At 40.7% G+C, this 24,471-nt stretch overlaps 2 protein-coding genes across 2 annotated transcripts in view; both read left to right on the top strand.

Moving 5' to 3' along the window:
- The first annotated feature begins 1,743 nt into the window (after positions 1-1,743).
- Positions 1,744-7,500, top strand: krtcap3 (keratinocyte associated protein 3). Its single transcript, XM_080458680.1, has 6 exons — positions 1,744-1,881; positions 4,381-4,577; positions 5,209-5,268; positions 5,410-5,607; positions 5,748-5,882; positions 6,127-7,500. The coding sequence occupies exons 1-6, from the start codon at positions 1,869-1,871 to the stop codon at positions 6,196-6,198; spliced, it is 675 nt and encodes a 224-aa protein (XP_080314806.1). The 5' UTR covers positions 1,744-1,868; the 3' UTR covers positions 6,199-7,500.
- Positions 7,501-10,763: 3,263 nt separating this feature from the next.
- LOC308125501 (frizzled-3-like) overlaps positions 10,764-24,471 on the top strand; it is a 28,391-nt gene continuing 14,683 nt past the window's right edge. Inside the window, exon 1 of the mRNA XM_080489319.1 lies at positions 10,764-10,919. Coding sequence (XP_080345445.1) covers positions 10,779-10,919 — 141 coding nt within the window. The 5' untranslated portion in view covers positions 10,764-10,778. The remainder of the gene's footprint in view (positions 10,920-24,471) is intronic.

Genomic DNA, 24,471 nt, shown 5'->3' with positions numbered 1-24,471 from the left:
GGCAAGGCTCTGGGGTACAATGTTTTTAATGTCACAAAAGGAGTAATTTGTCTTTACCTTTTGTTGTGGGAAGTGTTGGAGTCATGTGAGGCCTTTTTCTCAAATCCCTGTAAATTACCGGTACTATATCTAAAAGCTCAAAAGAGTCGGGATCTTAAAAAACAGGAAAAGCACATTAAAAATGAAATCGTCACAGTTTGTATAAAAAATACAAAATGGTAACAATTCAGGTTTTGTTGTGGGTGATGGCTTCCCTTCTGGTAGTTTATTGAAATTACACTATCATTTTTTTTTTAAGAGCTGCCAAGCTTCATTTGGGTTCTGTTAGTTGAGCTTTCTGACTGAGTCATACTGTGGAAGTGGAACGCATCAGCATTCAGATCAAAGAAATCAAAGAGTCCCCTCAAATTATCCTTTATTCAACAAGTGTTTTTGTCACATGTATTCAGGGTACTACTGTGCTTTGAGCTGCATTTGTTTTGCTGCACATGTATAGCCTACCTTAATGTGTTGTTTACTTTATTTTTCTTTACTTGTAATCTAGAAATATATTGTCCAAAGATGTGCTCAGAAGTCAGCCAGGAGAATGTAAATGCACCACCTGTAAGAAAACCCAAGTGGTTCAAATCCCACCATTGTACAGGTCACCGGGGCTGTGGACTCACCTTCTCTCTTATCTACTATCTTTTCCACCCAATTTATTGGTGGCGATGAAACTGGTTATTAAATAATCGTACAGGGTGGGCAGCTTAAGCCTGACACTCCATGATGTGAGCTTTTGGTTATACTTGGAAATTCTTGTATTTTGTACGTGACGTGAATGTCGATAAATGCACGTGTCTTTTCAGACACCTGTGCACCGACAAAGACAAAGAGTGCTTGTTCTTACAAATAAATGTGCGAACTGCTTCTCTTTATTTGTGTTTTAAGACCCATTTTTGATGCCATTGTGAAATAACAAGACGCCTGTAATGTGTGAACGTCACGTCAAAGACATCTGGTTTATTGTTTGGTTGGTTATTTCAGTCTGCCATTTATGCATCCATTTAGGTCACTGAGGCTGGAGCTGATTCCAGCTAACTATGGAAGGCAAAAATACACTTTGGACAGCTCGGCCGACACAAAGACAGACAAGCACACACATTCACCGCTGTGGGCCATTTAAAGTCACCAATTAACCTCACCACATATTTTTGAATTGTGGGAGGAAAGCAGAGCCCAGAGAAACCCCATGTGCACACATGGAGGACATGCAAACTTCATACAGGAAGATGTCCAGTCCATACTCAAACTGGGTATTTTCTTGCCATGAGAAAAGGATGTTGCACCTCAGGTCATCCGTCCTCTATTTATCCTGCTCAGTCCTGGGTGCACTGGAGCTCACAGAGAAACATATTCTGTTATACATATTGACCATTTAATAATGGCCATCTCATGATTTCTTTTTTTTTTTTTTGACTGTGGGAGGAAGCCAGAAAACCCTGAAGAAACCCACAAACAAATAGGGAGAACATGCAAAGTCCACACCGAAAGGTTCAGCCTTGATTCAGACACGCTTCTCTGTAGGAACCACTCCACCTACATGGAACCTGTCAATTCTCATCTTTACGTAAACTACAACGCTTCAAACATGTTTAAGTGGTAATTGAGAAGTCCCGGAGAGTTCAAGCTGTGGTTATTGCGCCCCCTCCACGTGAAGGGACCCGCAGGTAACTGACAGGTGAGTCTGCTGACGTCATACAGGAAGTGGACAAAGGGCCGTCCGTGTGGTTTGGTTTGGCGTTTGTCCTCCTGCGTTGCTGCGGGGGTTGTTGAAATCTCAGACGTTGTTTGGAATAAAGGACGGCGTTTTCAGGAGCAGCAGGAAGATGTGCAGCTTTGGTGAGTTTTAATGAACTTTGATGCTGTAACAGAAGAACTGGAACTACTTTTACTGCACTTTTTCCTCGACTGGCTGACCACAGGCTGGCAAAGCCTCCAGCTTGTTCTTTCCGTTTGACTGTCCACAACAATGCATGTTTTTTCTTCAATACCTACAGAAAATAAAACGTACATGAAACTGACCGCAGATCTCTCATTTGAGTGTTTTTGAAGTCTCATCTGTGGGGGAAGCTATTTCTGATTCATTCAGCAAACTCTGGAGTGTTTCCTGTCTTTATTGGACAATAATTAATCTGGAAACCTACTTGAGGAACTTTGTGCCGTTGATACAACAATGTCGGTTAACAATATCCGCAATATTAAAAAACAAAACAAAAAAACAACCCTTGTGGTGTTGCATACTAATCACATTTAAAATGGGCTTCATTGATTTAGTGTCTGATTCATCTTGGTAATAAACTTATTCGGTGACATGCACATCGAAAGAATATCATTGAAAAGTTTTTTTCTTCAGTCGTTACAAACTGAGTTTCTGTCGATATTTAAATTCTAAACACGATATGGATAATGTTTGGTTTTTTAAAAATAGGAAAACCTTTTGATCTTGTGAAATAATGCATTTTGAGAAACTGTATTTACATGACTTATGATCTAATATGTTTAATAATGAAACAAAAACGTTTGGAATGTTTACGTGTATATGTAAAATAAAATTTAAATGATTCCATTCACTAGCTGCAAATGTAAACGTCCTTAGCAACGCAAACCATTGTATACAGTTACAAGAAAATATATGTGAACCCTGTCTAAATTGGTCATAGGCTGTGTTCTGATCTTTATCTATGTCAAAACAATAGACAAACACAGTCTGCTTAAACTAATACCGCACATAGAATTATGTTTTCCTGTTTTCATCAAACACAACATGTAAACATTCACAGTGCCGGGCGAAAAAAAGTTTGTGAACCCCTAGACTCATGACTTCTCCAAGAGCTTATTGGAAGCATGAGTAAACCATGCCTCACACAAAGGAGTTCTCAGAAGACCTTCGATGATCAAGGATTGTTGACTTGCATGAAGCTGGGAAGGGTTACAAGAGTATCTCTCGAAGCCTTGGTGTCCATGTGTTCACCGTAAGACAGACTGTCTGTTAATGGAGAAAGTTCAGCACTGTTGCCACGCCCCGAGGCCGTGGTGTCCTGTAAAGATGCCTGCAAGAGCAGACCGAAGCGCAGAATGCTCAGTGAGGTGAAGAAGAATCCTAGAGTGTCAGCTAAAGACTTACAGAAATCTCAGGAACATGCTAAAATGTTTATTGACAAATCTAACATAAGTAAAACATTAAACAGGAATAGGAGAACAACACAGACCCTCTGTCAGCCAATTGTCGCTCAACAGAAGATGGGTGATGCAACGAGACAACGATCAAAAAACCTTGAAGTAAATTAACAACAGCATGGCTCCAACAGATGAAAATACGCCTTGTCGAGTGGCCCAGTCAGAATCCTGACCCCAACCTGATTGAGATGCTGTAGCATGACCTCAAGAGAGCGATTCCCACCAGACATCCCAAGAATGTTGCTGCACTGAAACAGTTTTGTAAAGAGGAGCGCTCTGAGATTCCTGTCGTGTAGGTCAGATCTGCCACGACAGGAAATGTTTGGTTGTTATTGCTACCAAAGGGGGGTCAACCACATTTTAAATTCAAAGGTTCAAATATGTTTTTCCACCGGGTACTGTGAATGTTTTCATGTCGTGTTCGATAAAAACATGAAAACATAGCTTCTCGAGCGGTGTTCGTGTAAGCAGACTGTGTTGGTCAATTGCTGCGACATAGATGAAGATCAGCACAAAGTTTATCACCACGTTTTATGCAGAAATCCAAGTAATCCCAATGGGCTCACATACTTTTTCTTGTAACTGTATAATGCAAAAAAATTGTTGTAGTCAGTGACCCCCCCCCCCCCCCCCCCCCCCCCCCACACACACACACACACACACAATTTCACATATACAAACAAATTTAGACTTGTGCATGATATATATGGTAACTGTGGAAAAAATGGACACCCAAAAAAGCTTGGAGTTTATCATGCTGGGGTCCAACACACCGCCACCCAGGGCAACTAATCTGCACATTTAAACCAAGGATGGCTCAACCACAACTAGATCCCACTGATATTATTAGTGAGCTGAGCCTGAGCCGAGCCTGAATTTGCACTAGAGTGTCAGGGATAGTTGATGGTTTACTATTGCGGTCCAGTATCTCATTCAACACCTTCCGAGGTTTCTTTTGATCCCCAGAAGCAGTTTTGAATCGGTTGGTGTAGCAAATGACTTGTTGAATGTTTTGTTTGTAACCATCAAGAAGGATACTTTAAGCTTAATTAACAAAACATTTTCATTTTCGTTTCGCCACAGAATAGATTTTGTGGAACCAGAAACAATTTCTTTGTGAGACGGGCTTTTGATCATGTCGTTGGTGTTTCTGTTCTCTAGATAAGGACAAAGGGCCCCGGAGGCTGATGAAAAAGGGATTGACTCTCATCCTGGTCGGCCACTTCAGCTTCATCCTGGGAGCCATTGTCCATGGAAATGTTCTTCGGCACATTTCCACACCCAGCAAGGACATTAGTGCCGGAGCATCTACTGAATACACTGTAGCCAACGTTATCTCGGTCACCTCTGGTCTGCTGGTGAGTTTAGATTTGCTTACTTTCATCAGTTCAAAAATGGAAACGAGCAATTTAGATCCTTTCATCCAGAGATTTTACATGGAAATGACTGGGTACAAAAATGTGAAGAAACAATAAACTCAATGATCCACAATTTCCTGTGGATCAAAACTGCATGTGTGTACTTGGGTATCACAGCTTATTTGGCTCAGCAATAGTGTGGTGTATATTTCTGCACAATCAAGACTGGGCTTGCCCAGAACAGGAAAGCTGGTTCTTCAAACCAGTTAGTAGTTCCTCGAGGGCAGGCTTTATTGAGTGATCAAAAAAAAAAAAATAGCAAATTTGTTGGTTATGATAGTGTTTCACTTTTTGCAGAAATGTCAATCATTAGATATTTGAGGGTATTACAATCACGACAGACAAAACAGGGATTACATTGACATTGTAGAACCTATCTGTTGTGATTTGCTTTATATTATTTGGCTGTGGTTAACCTATACTTCTTTTTTTTTTTTTCTGGAGTTTGATTAGCAGATTGAATATACAGTTGCATGTCCTTGGGGCCAGGATTACTACTTGTGGCACATAGGTTAATAAACCCTACTTCGTGCCAAGCTGAAAGAATAAATGTATCTCTTAAATCTTCCAGAGCATTGCCACAGGGATCATTGCCATTGTGGTCTCCAGGAACCTTCGCGCATTTAAACTGGTAAAAATTTAATTTAGCTTCAGATGCTGATAGTGACACAGTATCTGCACTCATTCAGTCTGTGCTGTTCATTAGCTAATACACGTCTTTTCTCTTTGTCGTCCATTTGTACTACACGTGATGTTGCCTGTGCGCCCGCAGCAAATAGGACTTCTGGTTGTGTCGTCACTGAACGCCTTGATATCAGCAGCTTGCAGCACAGGGCTCCTCTTGGCCATCAGCATCACTGTGGCCTACAATGGAGAAGGTTTGATGTTGGGTTGCAACGACACAGAGGTGCCCATCAATGCTCGGTCACCGATCAGTGCCCGCTGTCCATTTGATACGACGAAAATCTATGTGAGTCCAAGCGTTGCTGTCAAATTCAAGTTCTAGTCCACTCTGAGATTCTTTAAAATGACCCAAAGAAAGACCATAATTTAAATGAATCAACCTTGTAGAGATAGTACGCTTTACTCTCGTTACTCATTGCTCCTCAGGACACCACCCTGGCACTGTGGATTCCCTGTGCTGTGTTCTCAGCAGCCGAGGCTGGACTGTCGGTGTGGTGCTTCATCGTTGGGCTGGCTCTCAGAGGACTGGCACCCTGTGGGAACAGCTACATCAAAGAGCAGGTGTGTGTCTTTGTCTGAGGCAGGCGGATATGCTTCGGGGTGTAACTCTGATGTGCATCTGTCTGACTCAGACTAACTCAAATATTTGGTGTAAGACTAATTCACACATATAATCCCAGTTTGTCTGTCATTTTCTAAATCAAAGGAGCCTCCAAAACACCCTTCTTGCTCTGTCATTATTATAGACAGAGGACATATTTGTCTAATTTTTTCTTTATATTTTACTTCACTCTCTCTTCTATAGTTGGAGGAAGAGGCTGTGTGTTCCCCCCACAGCCGACGCCTAATTGTTCAGCCATCCAGTCCTGACGCATAACAGAAAAGAGGAAGCAGGAAGGACAACGCTTGTTGTGAGCAGAACATGATCACTGCATTTCTATACAGGCTGACAGATTCACTCTGCAGCCGATTACAATTACATGTGTCACTGCAGTAATGTGCATTACTCTTACATTGAATATTAAATTAATTCAATGGTTCTGCTGTATTCTGCCACAGCAGTTGATGAAACTAATCCCTGTGTTGAGCAGGATAAAGTAGTGTATTGGCATTTAATGAATCCCATCAGTCATTGATTGATTTACAGTGATGGATGAAAAAGCATTGCGGTCTGCATCGTTCACATTTCATATCCTTCCGTGCTGATACAAGATTCACTGAATGAAAGTATCATTAATATCAGAATTTCACACACAGTCTTGTCAGTGTTCTTCATTGACTGTTTGGGTTCACTTGTACTGAATATGTGATGTTCGGCACGTCTTTCTGTATGAAGAAGCCTTTGTTTCTGAAGAAAGCCTACTACCTTTCTAGCTGAAGACTTTGATTCTTCCTGATTATTATTATAGTTTAGCTTGTACTAACTCTCATTTCACCAAAATCTATGTTTGATATTCTATTTTTTTTTGTCTCGTTATTATTATTATTATTCAAAGCCACTCCATTTTATCCGAGGTGTGTTGAATAATGTTCTAAAATCAAACAAGGCTCATTGCCATGTGAGGTAAATTGTGCAGCACTGTTTATTGCGATGAATGTTCATATAGTTTCGAAGCTATCCAGATGATGTGTTTGGTGAGAAACCTAATAACACATGCTTAGCTTCTTTTAAAATGATAACTATTAATTGGATCTTTCAAAGATAGTCGTAGTGAGTGTTCATATTTTAATGTAGTATACAGTGCAAACGTTGGTTTGTTGAACACACCACAAGCAAAGAAATAAAGCAACTGTGTTTATGAGAGCTTTTTATATGCTTTCAGACACTTTTAACTTTAAATGTGTTTGTGTTCTTTTCGTTTTTATTTGATCCCAATGTTTCGAATGCCATAGGGTCATCATAGGGAAGACAAAAGGCTGGTAAACTGATTGGAGAATACATCTGAAAGCATGGTTTACACAACTTTGCACCTTTTTTTTGTTTGTTTTTATAAAATTGATGAAAAACCAAACAATAGAAAGACAGAAGATTTAAAATCATCTTTTTTTCTATACTATTGTATGTTTGTGTCAAGTCATTACTGAGTGTTCCTGTATTTCGAAATGCTGTGCCACAAGGAATGTTAGAACATTTAGGAAATGTACTCTGAACTGCCTAAATAAAAATTAATCTGGCATCAAGCTCTGTGCGGATTGTGTTTATACTAGTACAGTACTGTGGGTAAATGTTAAGTGGGGTCACATGAGGAGGTTAAACCGTAATGTGGGCCAGTGCAGCCTCAGCTGCTGCAGACCCCCCACAGCTCAACGATAGCAGGGAGGATCAGATTAGATCAGCCATGAAACGGTTAATCTAGTGTCATGCTCAATCGTGCAGAAGGGAATCATAGCACGCAGTACTAATCCTGAAGCTGTAAAGGATAAATATTGACATTGTGTTGACTGATACAATCACAACTGATGATGATGTAACCCAGGAGGGTCATTACATTTCTTTCTGGATACTTAAAACTATGATGAGGTTAAAGGGTAATCATGATCCAACAAGCTCCTGGGCACATACATATGAGAAGCCCTAAACCATCCCCAAAAGCCTAAAAATAAATAAAAAATTATTTTGTGTACTTGGAGTTTGATATCCTCTTGTTGTCATTTGGTGTTCTGTGTTGTTTGTGTCAATTCTTCCAGTCTGTGGGGTTATTTTTCAATAAATTTTAATGTGTGTTATAATTAGTTTTGCTTGAGTGAAGACAAATTATTGTCTGAGAACATTTTGCTTTCAGACCTGATGGTATATTTCAAATAATTACTTTGAACCCAGGGTGTCACACCTATCTTAGTTCCAGGGCCACATACAGTGCAATTTGATCTCAAGAGGGCTAAACCGGTAAATAATAGCACCATACTGTAATATATAAATAAGAACTCTAAATCTTTTTTAGTACAACAAAGTATTAATATATAATTAAGAAGTTTGCATTTATGTTTTACAAAACATGACAAACCTGAAATTTGAATAAAAGAACTGCAATTTCAACACTATTGTGCCTCAGTTCACCATGTGCTTTGCAACTTACAGATCACACTGGGATCTGTAAGTTGTAAAAATTTAAGCATTGTGATAAAAATCAATGTGATCGTCACAGGGATTATTATTATACTGTTTACATTTTCAAAGGCATAAAACATGTAGCCACAAAAATATAGTTGGCTAGTTCATATTATCATGAATAAGACCCTGAAGCCTTCCATGGCAACAGTCTTCATTGATGTACATAAGTGAATGTTGCGTGATTAAACAATGTAAAGTGCTTTGGTGACTATTCAAACTGTGGGAAAGTGTTAACTGGGTGAAGTTACTCATTTACCATTTAATCTTGATCACCAGAACAGACTCACGAGAAACTAAGATGGAAAGAAATGTTAAAATAATGTGGTCTGATAAATATATTGACACCTTATCAAAAATAAGTTTATGTAAAACGTTACATGGCACTGTACATTAGCGTCTATAATTTCCCGTGATGACTACGCACACACAGACACGCCCTTACACCTGTGACCTCGCAGTGAGCCAATTTGACGTCTTTGCGCGGTCACGGTGAATCCGCGGCCCCGACGCGTCGGCTGCACGCTGCAGGCGGGCGGCCAGCTGCTCACGGTGGAACAACGAAGTACTGCAGTGGACGGAGGACCACCGGAGCCGCTCCGTATCCTCCACACACACACGCACACGAGGTAAAACACCGAGCACCGCCGCGTTAGAGAGACCCTGCGGAGTCGTTTTAATCCAGGGTGCATTTAAATGCTCTGGAAGAACCGTGCGCGGGCGGCGCGCCGCCGCCGCCGCTTCTGGTGCTGCGTGGCTCGAGACTCTGCGGTGACAAACGCGGATTGATAGAGTGGGAGCCTGCGTGACACACCGCATGCGGCTCTATCGCCTCACAACGCCGAGGAGACGTCTCACGGAGGGCTGGCGTGAAAAGGTTTGCGTTTTCTGAGACGAGCACGGCTTTTTTTTTTCTTTCCGTATGGAGGAGAGCGAACATTGCGGGCTGCGCCTCACCGTTACACAGGTGTTTACTCTAATTAGTGAGCAGTTTAATTGCGATATTGTGAGCTCGGTGCGGCTGCTAGTTTGTGCGGTTCGGTGGAAGGTGAGCGCGCAACCTTAACAGAGACGGAGAGCAATTTGACGCGCGTGTAAATTAAAACTTCCCGTATAGACGCTCTTTTAAATGGGGGGATATCTGTATTTCTCTGTCGTTTTTGCCTAAAGTTTCCAGGGCAGCCGCTCTGCAGATGTGTGAAAGCTTGCAGGGGAGCGCTACTGTTGCCTGGTGCACCTCACACACACATGAGAGCGGGGGAGTGTGTGATCGTCCGCAGGTGGAGAGCTCACATTAGTGGCGCAGCCGCGCTCTTTGAACAGTCTGCAACCTGAGCTCGTCCGCACATGAGGATAATCTGACACTGACACAAGCCAAGACCAATTTTCTAAAGGAAGCTAACACGCAGGAGAACTCTTGCCTTTTACTTAATCAGAGTGGTGTGGATTTCGTGTAATATTTTAATCCTTGTGTGTGTATATATATATATATATATATATATATATATATACACCAAATGGTGTGGCTGATGGTCACAGACAATATCAGATACACTGAACTTTAAGCCAGCCCACTATTACATCTCATTTGACCATTAACCATTGCTTTGTGTTTTCAACCTGCAGGACCTGCTTTATGAGTCCAGTCCAGTGGGTCACGTCCATGTGAAAATTCAAGATGTGATGCCTTGCTCAGTATTCTGCAAAACACCAGGATGATAAGGACACGTTGGGCAGTTCTTTGACCAACTGTGGAAACGGTACACACCCAGAGATGTCCAACAGATGGCTGACTGTGGAGCTGTTATTTCATGGACGTGCTGCTCAGTTTGACAATGGAACAAGAGGAAGCTGTTTTTGACCAGGGAAGAACCAGCCAGTGAAGAGAAAGAAACCATATAATGTTGTTTAAATGAGGAACAGCTCAGACTCTGCATTCAGTGAAAGGAATTGCTATGATTGGTCGGTGTGAAGACTGACACAAAGGAAGCTCCATTCGGAGCCGTTTGATGAACTGTGACTCCATCACAAGTAATCCTGGGTGCCCCGACTTCTCTTTATTACATGTGGACCTCTTTTGTGATTACCTCTACCATTGGGAGTAAATATTGACTCTGTTGCTTCTAATGATGGCTGGGTATCGGCTGCCTAGGTGATGATCTCTTCAGTCCTAAACGGAAGGAAAAATGTCTCGCATTAAGATGGAAACACCTGTTGGGCGACGGTGTGCAGCAGACAGGCTTCCAAAAACTGCAACAATCAAATGCAGACAAACGGTTCCTGCCTGTTATGTCTTCAAGCCTTGCTTTCTACTCTTTTTTCTGGTTACACCTGCTCTTTCCATTCATATGGAGTTCATTGAGAGCCACAGTGAGTTCAGCTGTGAGCCCATCAGATTGAGAATGTGCCAGGATCTGCCTTACAACACCACCTTTATGCCCAATCTCCTCAATCACTACGACCAGCAAACAGCCGCACTGGCCATGGAGGTAGGTTGTTTTTGTATGCCATTCAGCCAAGGCATGCTTTGTGTCTGTGTTTCACAGTTGCTGCTATGAAGGAGAGGTGATGGTGTTGTATTGTAGGATACATTGCACTAAAGTGTGTTTTGAAGCATTCAAACAAAATGGACCCCTTCACTGCCGATGCATGAGTCTTTGTCTCAAGGTGTAGAAATGGTCAAACAAATACAAAGCAATAACCCTCGGACCTTCGCATTGAGGTGCCATGCACCTGTTAAGGACAAAGGGACTTTACATGCAGTGTGTAGTGCACAAGTCGTGGCTCAGAAAATTAAAATTGCCTCAGCAAACACTATTTGTTAGAATTTAAACATTCTGCATTCTCAGTAGTGTACCCCGAGTTAACCTACCATTAAGTTAAAAAAAAATACACAAATGGTGGTAGTTGTCCCCCCAGATATAATTTGATTGATTACAGAAATCTTTTGGTTTGGCTCTTTAGCCTGTTGATGTCAGATCATATTCTGATATTTGAAAATAAATCTCAGCACACACTTACAAATCAAGATTTGTGCTGATGGGATGTTTCATTATGACTATATACAGATGGTTTGCACTGAATTTTTTATTTTTTTTTTCCACTCTTCATGTTTAGTATTATTTAAATATTGCTCTGAGCTCCAGGATGCAGTGTGGCACATTTCAGTTTTAGATCAAAAGAGAGAAGAGTTAGAATTTCTGCCTTTATTTCCTGATATTTACATTTACCAGTGCTAAAGAACTTGTAACATCATATCACCTTTTGTATTAGACCACCACATTTTTTATTTGAGCAAAAGTAAAGGAGAAAGCTTCTTTCAGTTCTTGTTTGTTTCGGGAGGGTTTCTCCCTTCAAGCTCCTCCCCAGGAGATGAAATGCATGCTCTATTGGGTAAAGTTCAGGTGATTGATCACCTTGATTGATCTTCTGATGAAGTCCTTTGTTTCGTTGGCAGTGTGCTTTGGGTCATTGTCCTGCTGCATGATAAACTTCCTCCTGATTAGTTTGGATGCATTTCTCTGTGAATTGACAAACTGTTTCCGTACATTTCTGAATTCATTCTGCTGCTACCATCACCAGTCACTTCATCAATAAATACTAATGAGCCCCTGTTCCAGGAGCAGCCATGCAGCCCAAGCCATGACCGTACCTCTACCATGCTTCACAGATGAGCTTGTATGCTTCAGATCCTAAGCTGTTCCTTTCTCTTTCCACACTCTCCATCACTTTGGTAGATGATAATCTTGGTCTCATCAGTCCATTACTTTGTGTACCAGAAGTTTTCTGACTCATCTTTCGACTTCTTTGTAAATTCCAATTTGCCCTTCCGATTCGTACTGCTGCTGAGTGGTTTCTCGTCTTGTGGTATGGCCTCTATATTTCTGCTCTGAGTCTTCTTCAAGCAGTGGATTGTGATACCTTCACCCTGCACTGTGGCGGTTGTTGGTGATGTCACTCACTGGGATGTTTTTGGGGGTTTTCTTCACAGTTCTCACAATATTTCTGTCCACTGCCGTTTTCCTTGGCCGGCCTGTTGCTCACTACACCAGTAGTTTCTTTCTTTTTCAGGATATTCCAAATGGTGGTGCTGGCTATGCTCAATATTTGTTCAATAGCGCGGATCAATTTTTATTCTTGTCTCGGCTTCAAAATGACTTGGTTTTCTACCATAGACAGTTCTCTGGTCTTAATGTTGGTTTATCCTCTTTAATGAGATAGTTTTTATAGGTTATAACCAAGGTTAAAACATAGACTAATCATTCAGAAATATTTAACGTTTGAGCGATATTCCTAAAAGCCAACACCTAGGCAACAAGAAACACCTGTCAGCCACATGGTCCACTAGTTTAGCTCATCTGAAAAATGAGTGGGTTCATACAAAGTATGGCATTTCCGGAGTTTTGTACATATAGATATAAATACCAGGAAATACAAGCTTAAATTCTGACTTCTTGTCTCCTTTATATTTTTATCTTAAACCGAAATGTCATCGGTGAACAAAAGAAAGGAATTGGCGTTGACGTTCCAGTACTTTTGGAGGAGACTGTATGGAGTGGTGAAACAGTTGAGAGGCTGATGGTTGAGCTGCCTTCTTGCAGCCTCATCGTGTCACTTTGAGCAACTGTTCCTTGCAGACACGTATAGCTGTGTGCGCGCGCTCACCCTAAACTCCTGACCTGTTTTGGGTGAGCGAAACAAATGATAGGACAGGATCTTAACCAGAAAAAAATTGCCTTTGAGAGTATTGGTTTTCGGTTGCGTACTGTCTGAGGGCAATACTAGACGCACTCGGTCCATCCGCATCATGTTACAACTCCTTCTCTCTCCTTTTGTTGCTCCCCAGGGGGTGACATAAGGTGTAGACTCAGGTGTTGCTCAATAACTAGACCGTAATTAGCCGCTTACATTTATTGTTTGTGAGCACAGAGGAGACGTATGAAACCGCAGTGACATCTGGATTTGTTTGTCTTAGTTGTGGTAAAGTATGGTAGGACGACCTTGTTATTTACGGACTTGCCACTAAGACTTAGGTTTATCCTTTAAATAAACACAAACTCCCCAAGGTACGATCTGGTCCTTCTTGAAGACGAAATTCAATTTTGAGTCATCATACCTCTTATTTTGTTGATACAGTCTTCATTCACCCGATCGTCTGTCTCAAAGTCCCACTACTATGTTGACAAGCAGAGCTTTTCCCATGTTTTGACCATGCTACTGTGGTTTAGTTTCAAGAACACAGAAGAGCAACAGATGAAGTAGTTTGGATTAAAACTGCCTCCAGCTGTTGATAGTTGGCATATTAAATTACTCGTGGTGAAAAGCAGATGAATTTAGACAAGGTCATTGTTGGCTCTGCTCTTTGTTTAATCTTTGGGGATTTTCTTTTCTTTATTTTTGGTTCTTGTTCAGTTCATATTTTCCCATGTTGAAACCAGATGAATGTCAGCCAAAAGATCAAGCAAAAACTCTCTGTTCTGCCGGCTGAATATTTAATCACCAAGAGGGATTTCTAACGGTTTTTTTTTCCATGTCAAAATACGCAGTGCAGGAGGCCGTCGGGATCACTGCTGTCAGATGCTTGTTTTTCCTCTTTTTGAAAAAAAAACGAGGGATTAGTATAAAACAGCTTTATTTTGGATTGACAGTCATGCACTTTGAATTTGCTCAGCATGTTTTGAATGGACGCTAACACTCCTATAGTCACAGGATTCACTCGGCACGTTAAGCACCATGCAAATGTTCAAATCAAGTCATTTCCCCAGCGTCATGTCAAAACACGCTGTGTCAAGGTTTGTAAGAAGCATCTGTTGTTGAACTTGATTTGACCCAGATGAAGACGGAGCCAAGTAACTGACACCTTCGGTCCCTCCAGTCATAGAAGAGACTGCTTTCTGAAGATGGTCGAGTAGCAACGTGAGCCCCGTTAGACTTCCTGCACTGGAGGGCTCTGACCAACCATGGTAGTCCTGCTGGAAATCCCATAGAAAACATAAGATCCGTCACCACACTGTGTTCGTATGGTCATTTATGCACAGCTGATGTCCAGGAGAATTCATAACTGTATTTGTTTGGTGAACAGAAAATTTTAAACTGATATATTTAATGATCAAAACAATTTCATCCTGTAACTTTGTTAAAAAGCAAATCGGACTTATTACTTCATACTTTAATATGTCTGTTGTGATATACAGTGTCTATACAATATAAACTTAATTTGATATTTGTGAATTTACTTTCACTGAAAGCTAATTCCAATTCCAACATATTTGCAGTGTGTAGTAGTAGTTGACTGTGTTCATACACAATATCTCAAACCCTCGTGGCCTTAATGAATGCTTGTGGCTTTTCTGTCACTGCAATGTCGGTGGAGCCTTCACTGAGTTCATGCTGTGCTCCGAAGCAGCTGTGCATGAGCACAGCTGGGTTAACATTTGGATGTTTGTTCTCAACTAAAATGTTCCTATACAAAGAACAACTATTGTGTGCTCAGTTATTGGCCTTAAGGAGACTCAGGCAAGCAAAAAGAATGTGATGATGAGCTGGCACTTTCAGCTGTTTTTGTTGCAACAAAATCAATGTTTGCATAATTCAGTTCTGTGTGGTTAATATTACACTGCTAATGGCTTACTCTCTGCATACAGTCAGATACAGCACAATGGCTTTACTAGAAGTCCAGAACTTTTTTTTTTTTTTTAACCCAATGGACCAAGGGATTATTAAATCATCTGTCGGAATGTGCCTGTTTAAGATTAATTTTGTAGTATGTGAAATTAACAACTGCTGCTAAATCAGCGTGAAGGTCTTCAGATGCTTAAATGAAACTGGAGCCATTGTCAGCAGCTGTTGTCGTCACTTTTTTAGTCAGATACATGATGGATATTTGCTCTGCACAAGTGGCAAGGCTTTCACGTCTCAACTTTCAAACTGACTAGACAGATCCGTCTGCAAAACAATTTTATTTTTCTGGTTACATTTTTCAAATCATAGGCTGAAACACACTTAAACTATTTTTAGTCATTTTGATCACGCACTGCAGAATCAACCGTCCCTGAAGCTGTCGAAGGTGGCAAGGAGGAGGGTAGTTTCTGTAAAATTCTACTGTGCGTCTCCCAACCTCCAGTAGCATCTTCAAGGGAAAAACAATCGTTGCTCATCCTTTCAATCACCAATATATGACCAGCACAGGACCTTTTCTACTGAAATCTGCCATCACTGTCGTAGCTGGTATTGAAATATTACCTTTTCTTTATTTTTAATTACTCTTCCGCGTATAAATCCTGAGGCTGACTCAGGGCTAACTGTACTCTAGTACTTCCTGTGTGTGTGTGTGCTGGTTTGAATGACAGGGGAGGTTAACGGTGCCAGCTGTCATCTCTCACTTGTGCTAACTAGCTGCTAATCTCTCTCTCAGCTCCACAATGATGACATTGATTCCCACACACCATCGACCAGCCCATCTGCCACAATAGTCAATTAAACCTGAGCGAAGAGTCGTGACAAAGGCTGAAACCCGAGAAGGGGAATGAATGCGAGGGGAAATGAATTTAAAAGAGAAATGTGCGCAGTGAATTGAAATGAGGTTTTTTTTTGGTGTTTTTTTTATTATTTAGGAATGCTTTTGTGTTTGCACTTACATGCTTAGTTAGATTTTCTGTCTGTATTGACACCAAAGACTACAGTCTGTAGGTCCATCTGCCACAGCATAATATGGTTCCCAGAGGATGTGCTGTAGGTCATGACATTACTTGATGTCTACGTTAGGACACAAAGAATTACACGTGACATCATTGGAAGTGTGTATCTACATTAAGAAAACAAGCTGATTACAGACCCTGGATGTAATGTTGGGCTTTTCTGAAGGCGTTTCCCTCCTTGTAATTACATATTCAGCTTTATATCTGAACCAACGTATGCTGAGCGGTTTCTTAGGAACTCCATTTCAGCAAGGTCTGAAGGAATACGCTTATGTGCTCAATCATTTAACTGATTTTGAAAAAAATTGTGGATTGATCATATGTCATGTGAAATGAAAGTTTGCTGAGGAGGAGGGTAGATGCATTGTATCTTATGAAACAGATATAGCTCATCATACCCAATTGTATGTGTTGTTCGTGCAATTAAATAAATGAAAAGGCATACACCATGTGAGTTGTTGTGCCTGAGGTCTTTGGAGCTCAGATGTCTGCTTGATCAGAGTTTCCCCGAGTTAATGGGTTGATATTAGATTGTCTGCACTCAAGCATAATTTAGACGAGAGAAGCTGCATTTTCTGCATCTAACAGTCTTCATTATCCACATTATGCCACCTGACTGAATTAGGGTGAAATTAAAGGAAAGATGAACCAAACACTGTGGTGCAAATCTATATTTGGTTATTATTGAAAAGTCTATAAAGACAGAAATGTTGATTCAACACTTTTACTGTTTGTGGTTGTCGATTACACTGATTTAAAAAATAAAATAAAAATACACAACAGAAAGCTATTCTTTGCTGGTTTCATTGAGCTAGTTTGAATGCTGCCACAATCTCCTGGAGTGAATGACTTTAAATTGCCCCCTGACGAACAGAGAGATTTAAAGAGGCTTATTTGGGTTACAATGGAGGGTAAAGTTTGTGAAGCAAACATGCAGCTGTCAGTCTCTGGCTTTACATTGCTGCTGCAAAACCTGAGTTGAGGGGAAACAAATCAAGTTTGGTAAAGAATTTGGGAAGCCTTAATGTACTGCCAAGATCTGAGCTCTTATGAAACCAACTACTACACGCAGCTGATCGGTAATTAAATTCCTGTTCCACCACCGCCTACGTTTATGAACCACTGCTGACAGTTCAAATATATTCATGATAAAACACACCAGAACTTGGAGCTTTTTCCCCTCTCTTTTTGCTAATGCAGCATTTAGACTGAAAAGAACATGTTTTCTTGCGCAGTTTTTCCAACTGTACACGTCTCAATGTCTGATGCTCAGCTGCTTAAACCAGCGCCTTTAGATTGAGTCATTTTTGTCAGTGTATTAGAATATCATGGATGCAATACCACAGTACATTTAATATATACTCTTTTGAATATTCGTCCCTTCGTAGTGATACCACAGGAAACTCTTAAAATGATGTTTTTTTGTGTATTGAATTAGTTTTAGGACGTGTGCTCTTTTGAGGATGCCTTACTCCACTCATGTGGCCTGTTGACACGTCGTTCTCAAAACAACAGAATAATGGCATGTGATTAACTAACAGCCTTTGCATATTTAATTTCTGCGAAAGCGTACTTAAGGGCTTTTATTCCTCAACAGGACCACCTTTGTTTTATAGCTCCACCCACTCCGGAGACGGAGAGTAAGTGAAATATACTATAAGTTATATACATGCTGATAATGGCCCTAAATCACTGTGTTGTTTGTTTTTGCTTAAAAATTGTGTTTATTGCACCGAGACAATACTAGAGGGAACTAAACCATGCTGGAAACGAAGGATTTTAGCTTTTAAGAATTTGTGAGCAGGCTGGATTATTCTGTGGGGGTCACAAAAAGAGCAGGAGGTAGAGAGGAATGGCGTGTTCAAAGGAAAATGTGTGGGGCATGTGAGCAGAAAGAAAATGTCAGAGACTAAATGGAGGGAAATGGTGACAGAGTGACAGGTTGTGTAAAGTCCTCAGACTCTCCTGTCTCTGCTATTTGTGATTCTCTCACCACGGGTTCCTGTCCCTCAAAATAAGACTGCTCTGTGTAAGAGGGGCTATTGTGGGGCCACCAGGTCCCCGCCACTGAAAGTGTGTGTGCATGCCAAATCTGGAGAGTTTGAGTCTTGTTGTACTTAAGTGTGGTCTGTTGTGTTTTTTCTTTGTGTGCATGTGAATGCAGAGTGTGTGTGTGTGTGTGTGTGTGTGTGTGTGTGTGTGTGTGTGTGTGTGTGTGTGTGTGTGTGTGTGTGTGTGTGTGTGTGTGTGTGTGTGTGTGTGTGTGTGTGTGTGTGTGTGTGTGTGTGTGTGTGTGTGTGTGTGTGTGTGTGTGTGTGTGTGTGTGTGTGTGTGTGTGTGTGTGTGTGTGTGTGTGTGTGTGTGTGTGTGTGTGTGTGTGTGTGTGTGTGTGTGTGTGTTTCGTGCATGTGAAGAGGCCGATTGCCCTATTCACTCTGCAGAGACAGGCAGGTCCTTATTCATTTAAAAAGTTCCTGTTTATTTCAATTGAACCCTTGATTACCCTGCTTGTTCTGACAGAGTCTATTGAAGCTGCAAGCCTAAATGAAGCAATCATTTATTTATGCGTAGAACAAAGGCTCTGACTGGTGCTGCTTTTTGGCAGACTTTTCCCATCGACATAGCTGCCCATGCTGCTAATCCAGCCTCACAATTCATCGTAAAGAGAGATTTGTGGAGCGATTGGCAAGATTTTCTTTTTTGCTGAGTGTGGTCTGCTGTAAGTATAGTAATAGATTTGTGTGAAGCTGTGAGCTGTTGCATTGAATTCACAAAATTAATTGATTGCCATTTTGGCTGAGCTATATACAATGTATATCTTTGTCAGTGCACAGTTCTAGAAATTAAGCTATGTATTATTTTTTCTGTCTTCCTTTTAGAATCCATTTTGAGGCTTGGACAATAAAATTATTGAAAATAATTGTTCACAACCAAAATAATAAAGTATCTTTAAATGGCTGAAATATGAACAAACTATTAGTGGCATATCCAACTCCCAATAGGTTTTTAATTTTTTTTCTTTCTACTGGGTGACAGTATCACAGTCTTATGTACTGGACTGACAACCTGTCCAGCGTGTACCCTGCCATCATTCATAGTCAGCAGAGATCAGCTCCACCACCCTGTGAGCCTGAGGGTGCTTCCACATCCTCTGTATTTGGGTCAAACTCGTCCGGTTTTTCGGTTTGAGTGCTGTGGAGCTAAACTCGGGGCTACACTAAAGCAGTCGCTCCAAGAGCGGCCAGAGAGGTGGTCTCATAGCGGCTGCAGTCGAACTCTGGTGTCTCCTGAATGCCGTGTCAAGTCAGACCAAATGGCCTGCGTATGACACCAGTTTGAGCTGAGAGGCTCCTGTCGTCTGATCAGTGTCGTATTGTGCGCTGCTATCAGAGCATTTCACACATGTTCCAACAAGGCAGAAGAGAAGAGAATCGTCCACAGCCTAACTTGGGGCCAATGTTTTTCTGCCTCTGAGATATGTGTCCCCGACGGCTCAGCTATCCACAATACAGAAGGTATTAGAAAATTGCTCTGGCCAGTCACTCATTTTGTCAGTAGAGTATAGCATAGCATTTTCCAATCTTTATATCATTTTGTACTGAACTACGAAAGATATATCTTATGTGTTTCTTCTTGTGTTTTTGTTGACTGTCTCTGGCATACCTTCCAGATGTTAGTTTGTTATCCAACCAGCTTTTTCATCCCGACTAATTCAAGTAATCTGTCATTGAGGCTGCCATGTGTCTTTCCATACACCCTATATATTTGAATGGCACAGAGTGCAGTTTTTGCATTGTAAGTCTGCTCCTTCAGTCTGTGTTGAACCTCTGTGTTCAGCTCTGATACAACACATAAATATAGGTTATCCTTGTCTTATGGTTTTAATCTGAACTCCTGACCCAGCCTGCGAGCTGTGTGTGGAAATGTGTGCGTCTGGCGAGTGATGTTTAACCCTCAAGACTAAGCCCAGATTCACACTACCGTACACACAAACATACACATTGACACACACACAGAGTCATTGATCCCCTTGTCACGCAAAGCCACTCAACACAAGGCGGCTCAAACATTTTCTGCATACTGTAGGGCAGGACCGGCTTCAGCTTTAAAATCCTGCTGCTACTAATTGTGCACTTATCAAGGCTCACACAGCTCTTTACTCTGAAAATAGCTGCTGTATAAATGTGAATTGCATATTTAACAGCTCAAATCTTTGCCAACAGAGGAGAGCTGAAAACAAAATCTGGTCTGTTTAGTTGTGATTTTAGAAAAGTAGGTGTTTTGTTAGGTTATTTAGAAAATAAACTACCATTCTGTGGAGCCTGCAAATAGTTAAGTTTTTGCTTTAAGGAGATTGATTTTTTGATGGTGTCCACATACAAAAATGTTATCTTTTCATTACAATTTCTTGTGGGGTTTTTTTTGCACAAAGTGACAACCCAACATTGACTTATTAGTCGATGCAAAATACATTACCACACAACCTTGAGGTTATATTTAATTTATTGTTTATTTGTAGATTTATTTATTCATTTATTGTGAACCATCAATATTTGATTGACAATATGCAAGATAATTTCTTTTTTTTTTACTGTGAATAAACATAATGCATTAGAAATTATATTCTTTAAAAATATTTAAATTTCAAAAAATAGTTTCGAAAGTTTACAGTGCAATATGATAAGTACATGGTTGTATAAAAGAAAAGTCTCTATTCCTCAGATGCTGCAAAATGTTTTTGTCTAACAGGAACGGATCATATACTCCATGTATGTGTGAAGCAGATGGATATGCCCAGCCGGCTTGGATTGTGTGAAGACGTGTGTGGGTGATCTGAGTCAGCGCCGTTGTTGCACTCTTTGCTTCCCATCTACATCTCTATCATTTTGTGTGACCCGCTCTCCTACACTCACTTTCTTTTATTCTCACTTTCACGCTTTCTCTTTGTTGCTTTTTGCAGAAGCATTTGTGCTATACTTTTTGGATGGCTCACCCAATCAAGGAGGTGTGTGTGTGCACGTGCGTGCGTGCGTGCGTGTGTGTGTGTGCGCGCCGTACACGATGAGACATGGTCCTGTGAGAGTGTCCACATCACCTGTTGCCATGGTAGTTAAATAGGCAGAGAAGGAAAAGGAAGAATGGAGGGACACATGCTGGCAGGGGAGGGGAGGAGAAGGAAATTGGATGATGACTGCATGTTCTGGAAAGGAGGTGGAGGGAAGGAGTACAAATACAAGGGAAAGAGGTGATTTATACTTGAGCTTTTTCTCTGATGAAAAATGTTTGTGTTTCTATGGAGTCCCATTTGTTTCTGAAGATTTGAAGTCTTGAAAAGCCTTATTAAGCTGTGACAATCTCCATCTACGTAAATATAAAGACAGCCTACTACTATAATCATTAGGAGTAAGTTGCAGACGCACAACTGACTGGAAAGTCACCCTGCAATTTTTGTTTTGCTCATTGTTGTCTTGCAAAGTCTGACATGACAGACTGGAGTGAGTGACTGACTGAAAAAAACATAATTTTAGACTGTTTTGTGGATGATTGATAGTTCTTAGAGTAGATAAAACCGATCACTACAACACATACTTAATCTTATCACAGCTGACATGAACCGACATACTGTTATGTTTGATTTTGCTCAGTCATGCTCTTGTTTGCCACCTGCCTGTTTAGAGAAGATTGGAGTTTTTTAATTTTTTATTTAACTAGTCAGCAAAAACCCACCAAACCCATGAATAATATTAGTTTCAGTTTATTTGGAAATACAGTCGAGATCACTTAAAACAAATATATTTTCACTTCAATCAGATATTACATCATCATTTTTTCTCCTAACCTTAGAAACCACGCTCCAGCATGTCAGATCACTATTTATTTAAATCAACTCATCTGCAATACAAACAGCAATTCTAAATCTGAAAAGAAATCGAATACTATGACTTCATTAATGGCAATTCCCCAAACAATCTGAATATAATCAATGAAATTAACAGCTCTTTAAATATTGTTAATAGCGCTGGGTTACATACAGTCTTGTGTGAATTGGACAGTGTTCTCAGTTTATTTGTTCCACAGATTTTGCTCCAGCTATCATTGCTCTCATGTTCTGGTTCTACCCACTCCTTCCATTGCACGCTGCCATCCAAAGCATTTGTTATGCAGCATTTTAAAGCCTTTGATGGCTTGTTAACAGCATTCAAGCGCCTGTAGCTGGCTTCTCATCTCCATGCTATGATCACCAAATCACCAACCATTGTCCACATCTGTGATCGGCTCAGTCATGTCTCTGCCGGTCACCTCCATCATGTTCCTCCTGTTTCTGACGCCCCAACTCCATTATTATGGAAAACAGCCAGAACACATGGAGCTTCATATTATATCCTAAATCTAAGACCCCACTTTTTTTTCAGACATACTTCCAGGGGAGAAAAGCCTGTTTTACATTTGGGCCATTATGGTACTTTGGAGCAGAAGCGAGTGCAAATGCACAAAATACTTGATGAATTTGTAGCTTTAATAATCACATTTGTCAACCAACTTGAAGATTTTACATTTTATGTTTACAGGGACATACTGTTCTATTTTCTCTATTGCTTCAGGTTGAGAAAGTCATATTAGCTTTAATATTAGCTCATTGGGCAGTGGAGCAGATGACTGCTGTCACAGGATATTCTCCAGTTAAAGAAGAGAAAACTATTTGAAACTAAAATCTAAATCAGAAAGTTATCACAGAAATTCAAATTTGGCATCAAATGTGGGATTTCTTGTCGATTATCTTCATTAATTCCTAGTAAAGCACTACATAATTAGAAAAAATTGCAGTACATTGAGATAAGGAAGTTGACTGTTGCCAACCCAAAGGATAATGGCTGTAGAACCTGAAAGAGCGATGGTGTGATTGACAAAGTGGTGCTAAATAGCCCCCCCAACACTTTATTCAAGCATGAAATTACATGATAAAAGGGAAAGAGAAGTCAATGAATACTGATGATGGCAAAGAAAAAAAAGAAATGCGTATGTCAGCATAATTGTGAAGAGTAAATGGGGAGGCAAGAAAAACAAGAAATGAATACAGGTGGATGAATATGGGAGGAGAGGAGGAGGAGGGGAAGTAAACGTGAAGGGGAATACCATTAACGGCTTTATCTGGTCCTCCCGACTGAACGATGGATGGACACGGATAAACTAACAAATGAATGAAAGGGAGAGAGTGTGAGAGAACGGTGCCCCTTTTTTAACTGTCTTTTCAGAGATTAGGGAGGAGAGCATCACAGTCCGCGTAGTTCATCTTTTCATGGCCAACGCCTGTTTTCTCACAAGCAGGAGAGAAAAGAGAGGAGGCAGGCACACAGCCCGACTGTGTGTATGTGTGTCGTGGTGTGAAATTATCAGCAGACACATTTGCCATGTCTGCATTGTGGAGTGAACAACTACAAAATGTTCCTTGAGACTGGATCCAGGCAGTAGAATTAGCAACTGTGTTTTTTAAATCGTTGCCTCTAAAATTTCCAAACAAAAAAACCCAGCCTTTTTTGAAGAAAACATTGAAAATAGATGGTGTGATGGTGTGAAGCGCACGCAATGGAACGTACTTGGAACTGCAACTTCACTGTGAAACGCAATAATGTGCGTCTCAAACGGTGGGGGGAGCAAGAAAGAGAATGTGATTAGCTCTAATGTAGGAAAGCTTTTAAAGGAATATGCTGATAATAGTTTGAGTGTGAGGAGAAGTAATAAAAGGATCGAGTGGCGGAAAGGAGGTACAGACACACAAAAATAGTGAATTGTAGTATTTTGTTCTCCAAGCTGCTGCAGCAGGGATGTTGCAGGGATATTATGGAGCTCGCTAATGGAGGGAGAGCTCATCTGGTCCGACAGCATTTGTCCTGCAGGGCCTCACAGACTGATTGGAGAGTGAGTTATGGTGTGAGATGGAGAGAACGGAGATGGCAGGAGAAAAGAGAAAAGAAAACTGAGAGCATGTGAGGATGATCTGTCCAGATGGAGTTTGAGGAGGTTTGGTTGCAGAAAGCCAGATTTTCCGCATCGAAATGGCTCCTCATCTAAAGCTGTGAAAGTGGTAGCACCTCCCACCCAGATGTTTTAAGATCAACATTTCAGTGCTTTTAAATTTACAGATTTCCAGTGCCGTGCCTGAGGTCAAAATGCAAATAGCAACCAAAAACACATCATACAATCAGTAAAATCCACAGATGCATTTATACAAATACGAATTGTGCATTCTCTAAATTATTCAGGTTCACTAATGCACACTTCAGAAAATAGAGTGAGACTATTTTGTGTGAAAGGTATGTTTTTTTTATTTTTGTTGTTTGTTTGG

The sequence above is a fragment of the Lipophrys pholis genome (assembly GCF_963383615.2).
Source record: "Lipophrys pholis genome assembly, chromosome: 2".
Taxonomy (NCBI): domain Eukaryota; kingdom Metazoa; phylum Chordata; class Actinopteri; order Blenniiformes; family Blenniidae; genus Lipophrys; species Lipophrys pholis.
This window is presented reverse-complemented; position numbering and strand designations above follow the sequence as displayed.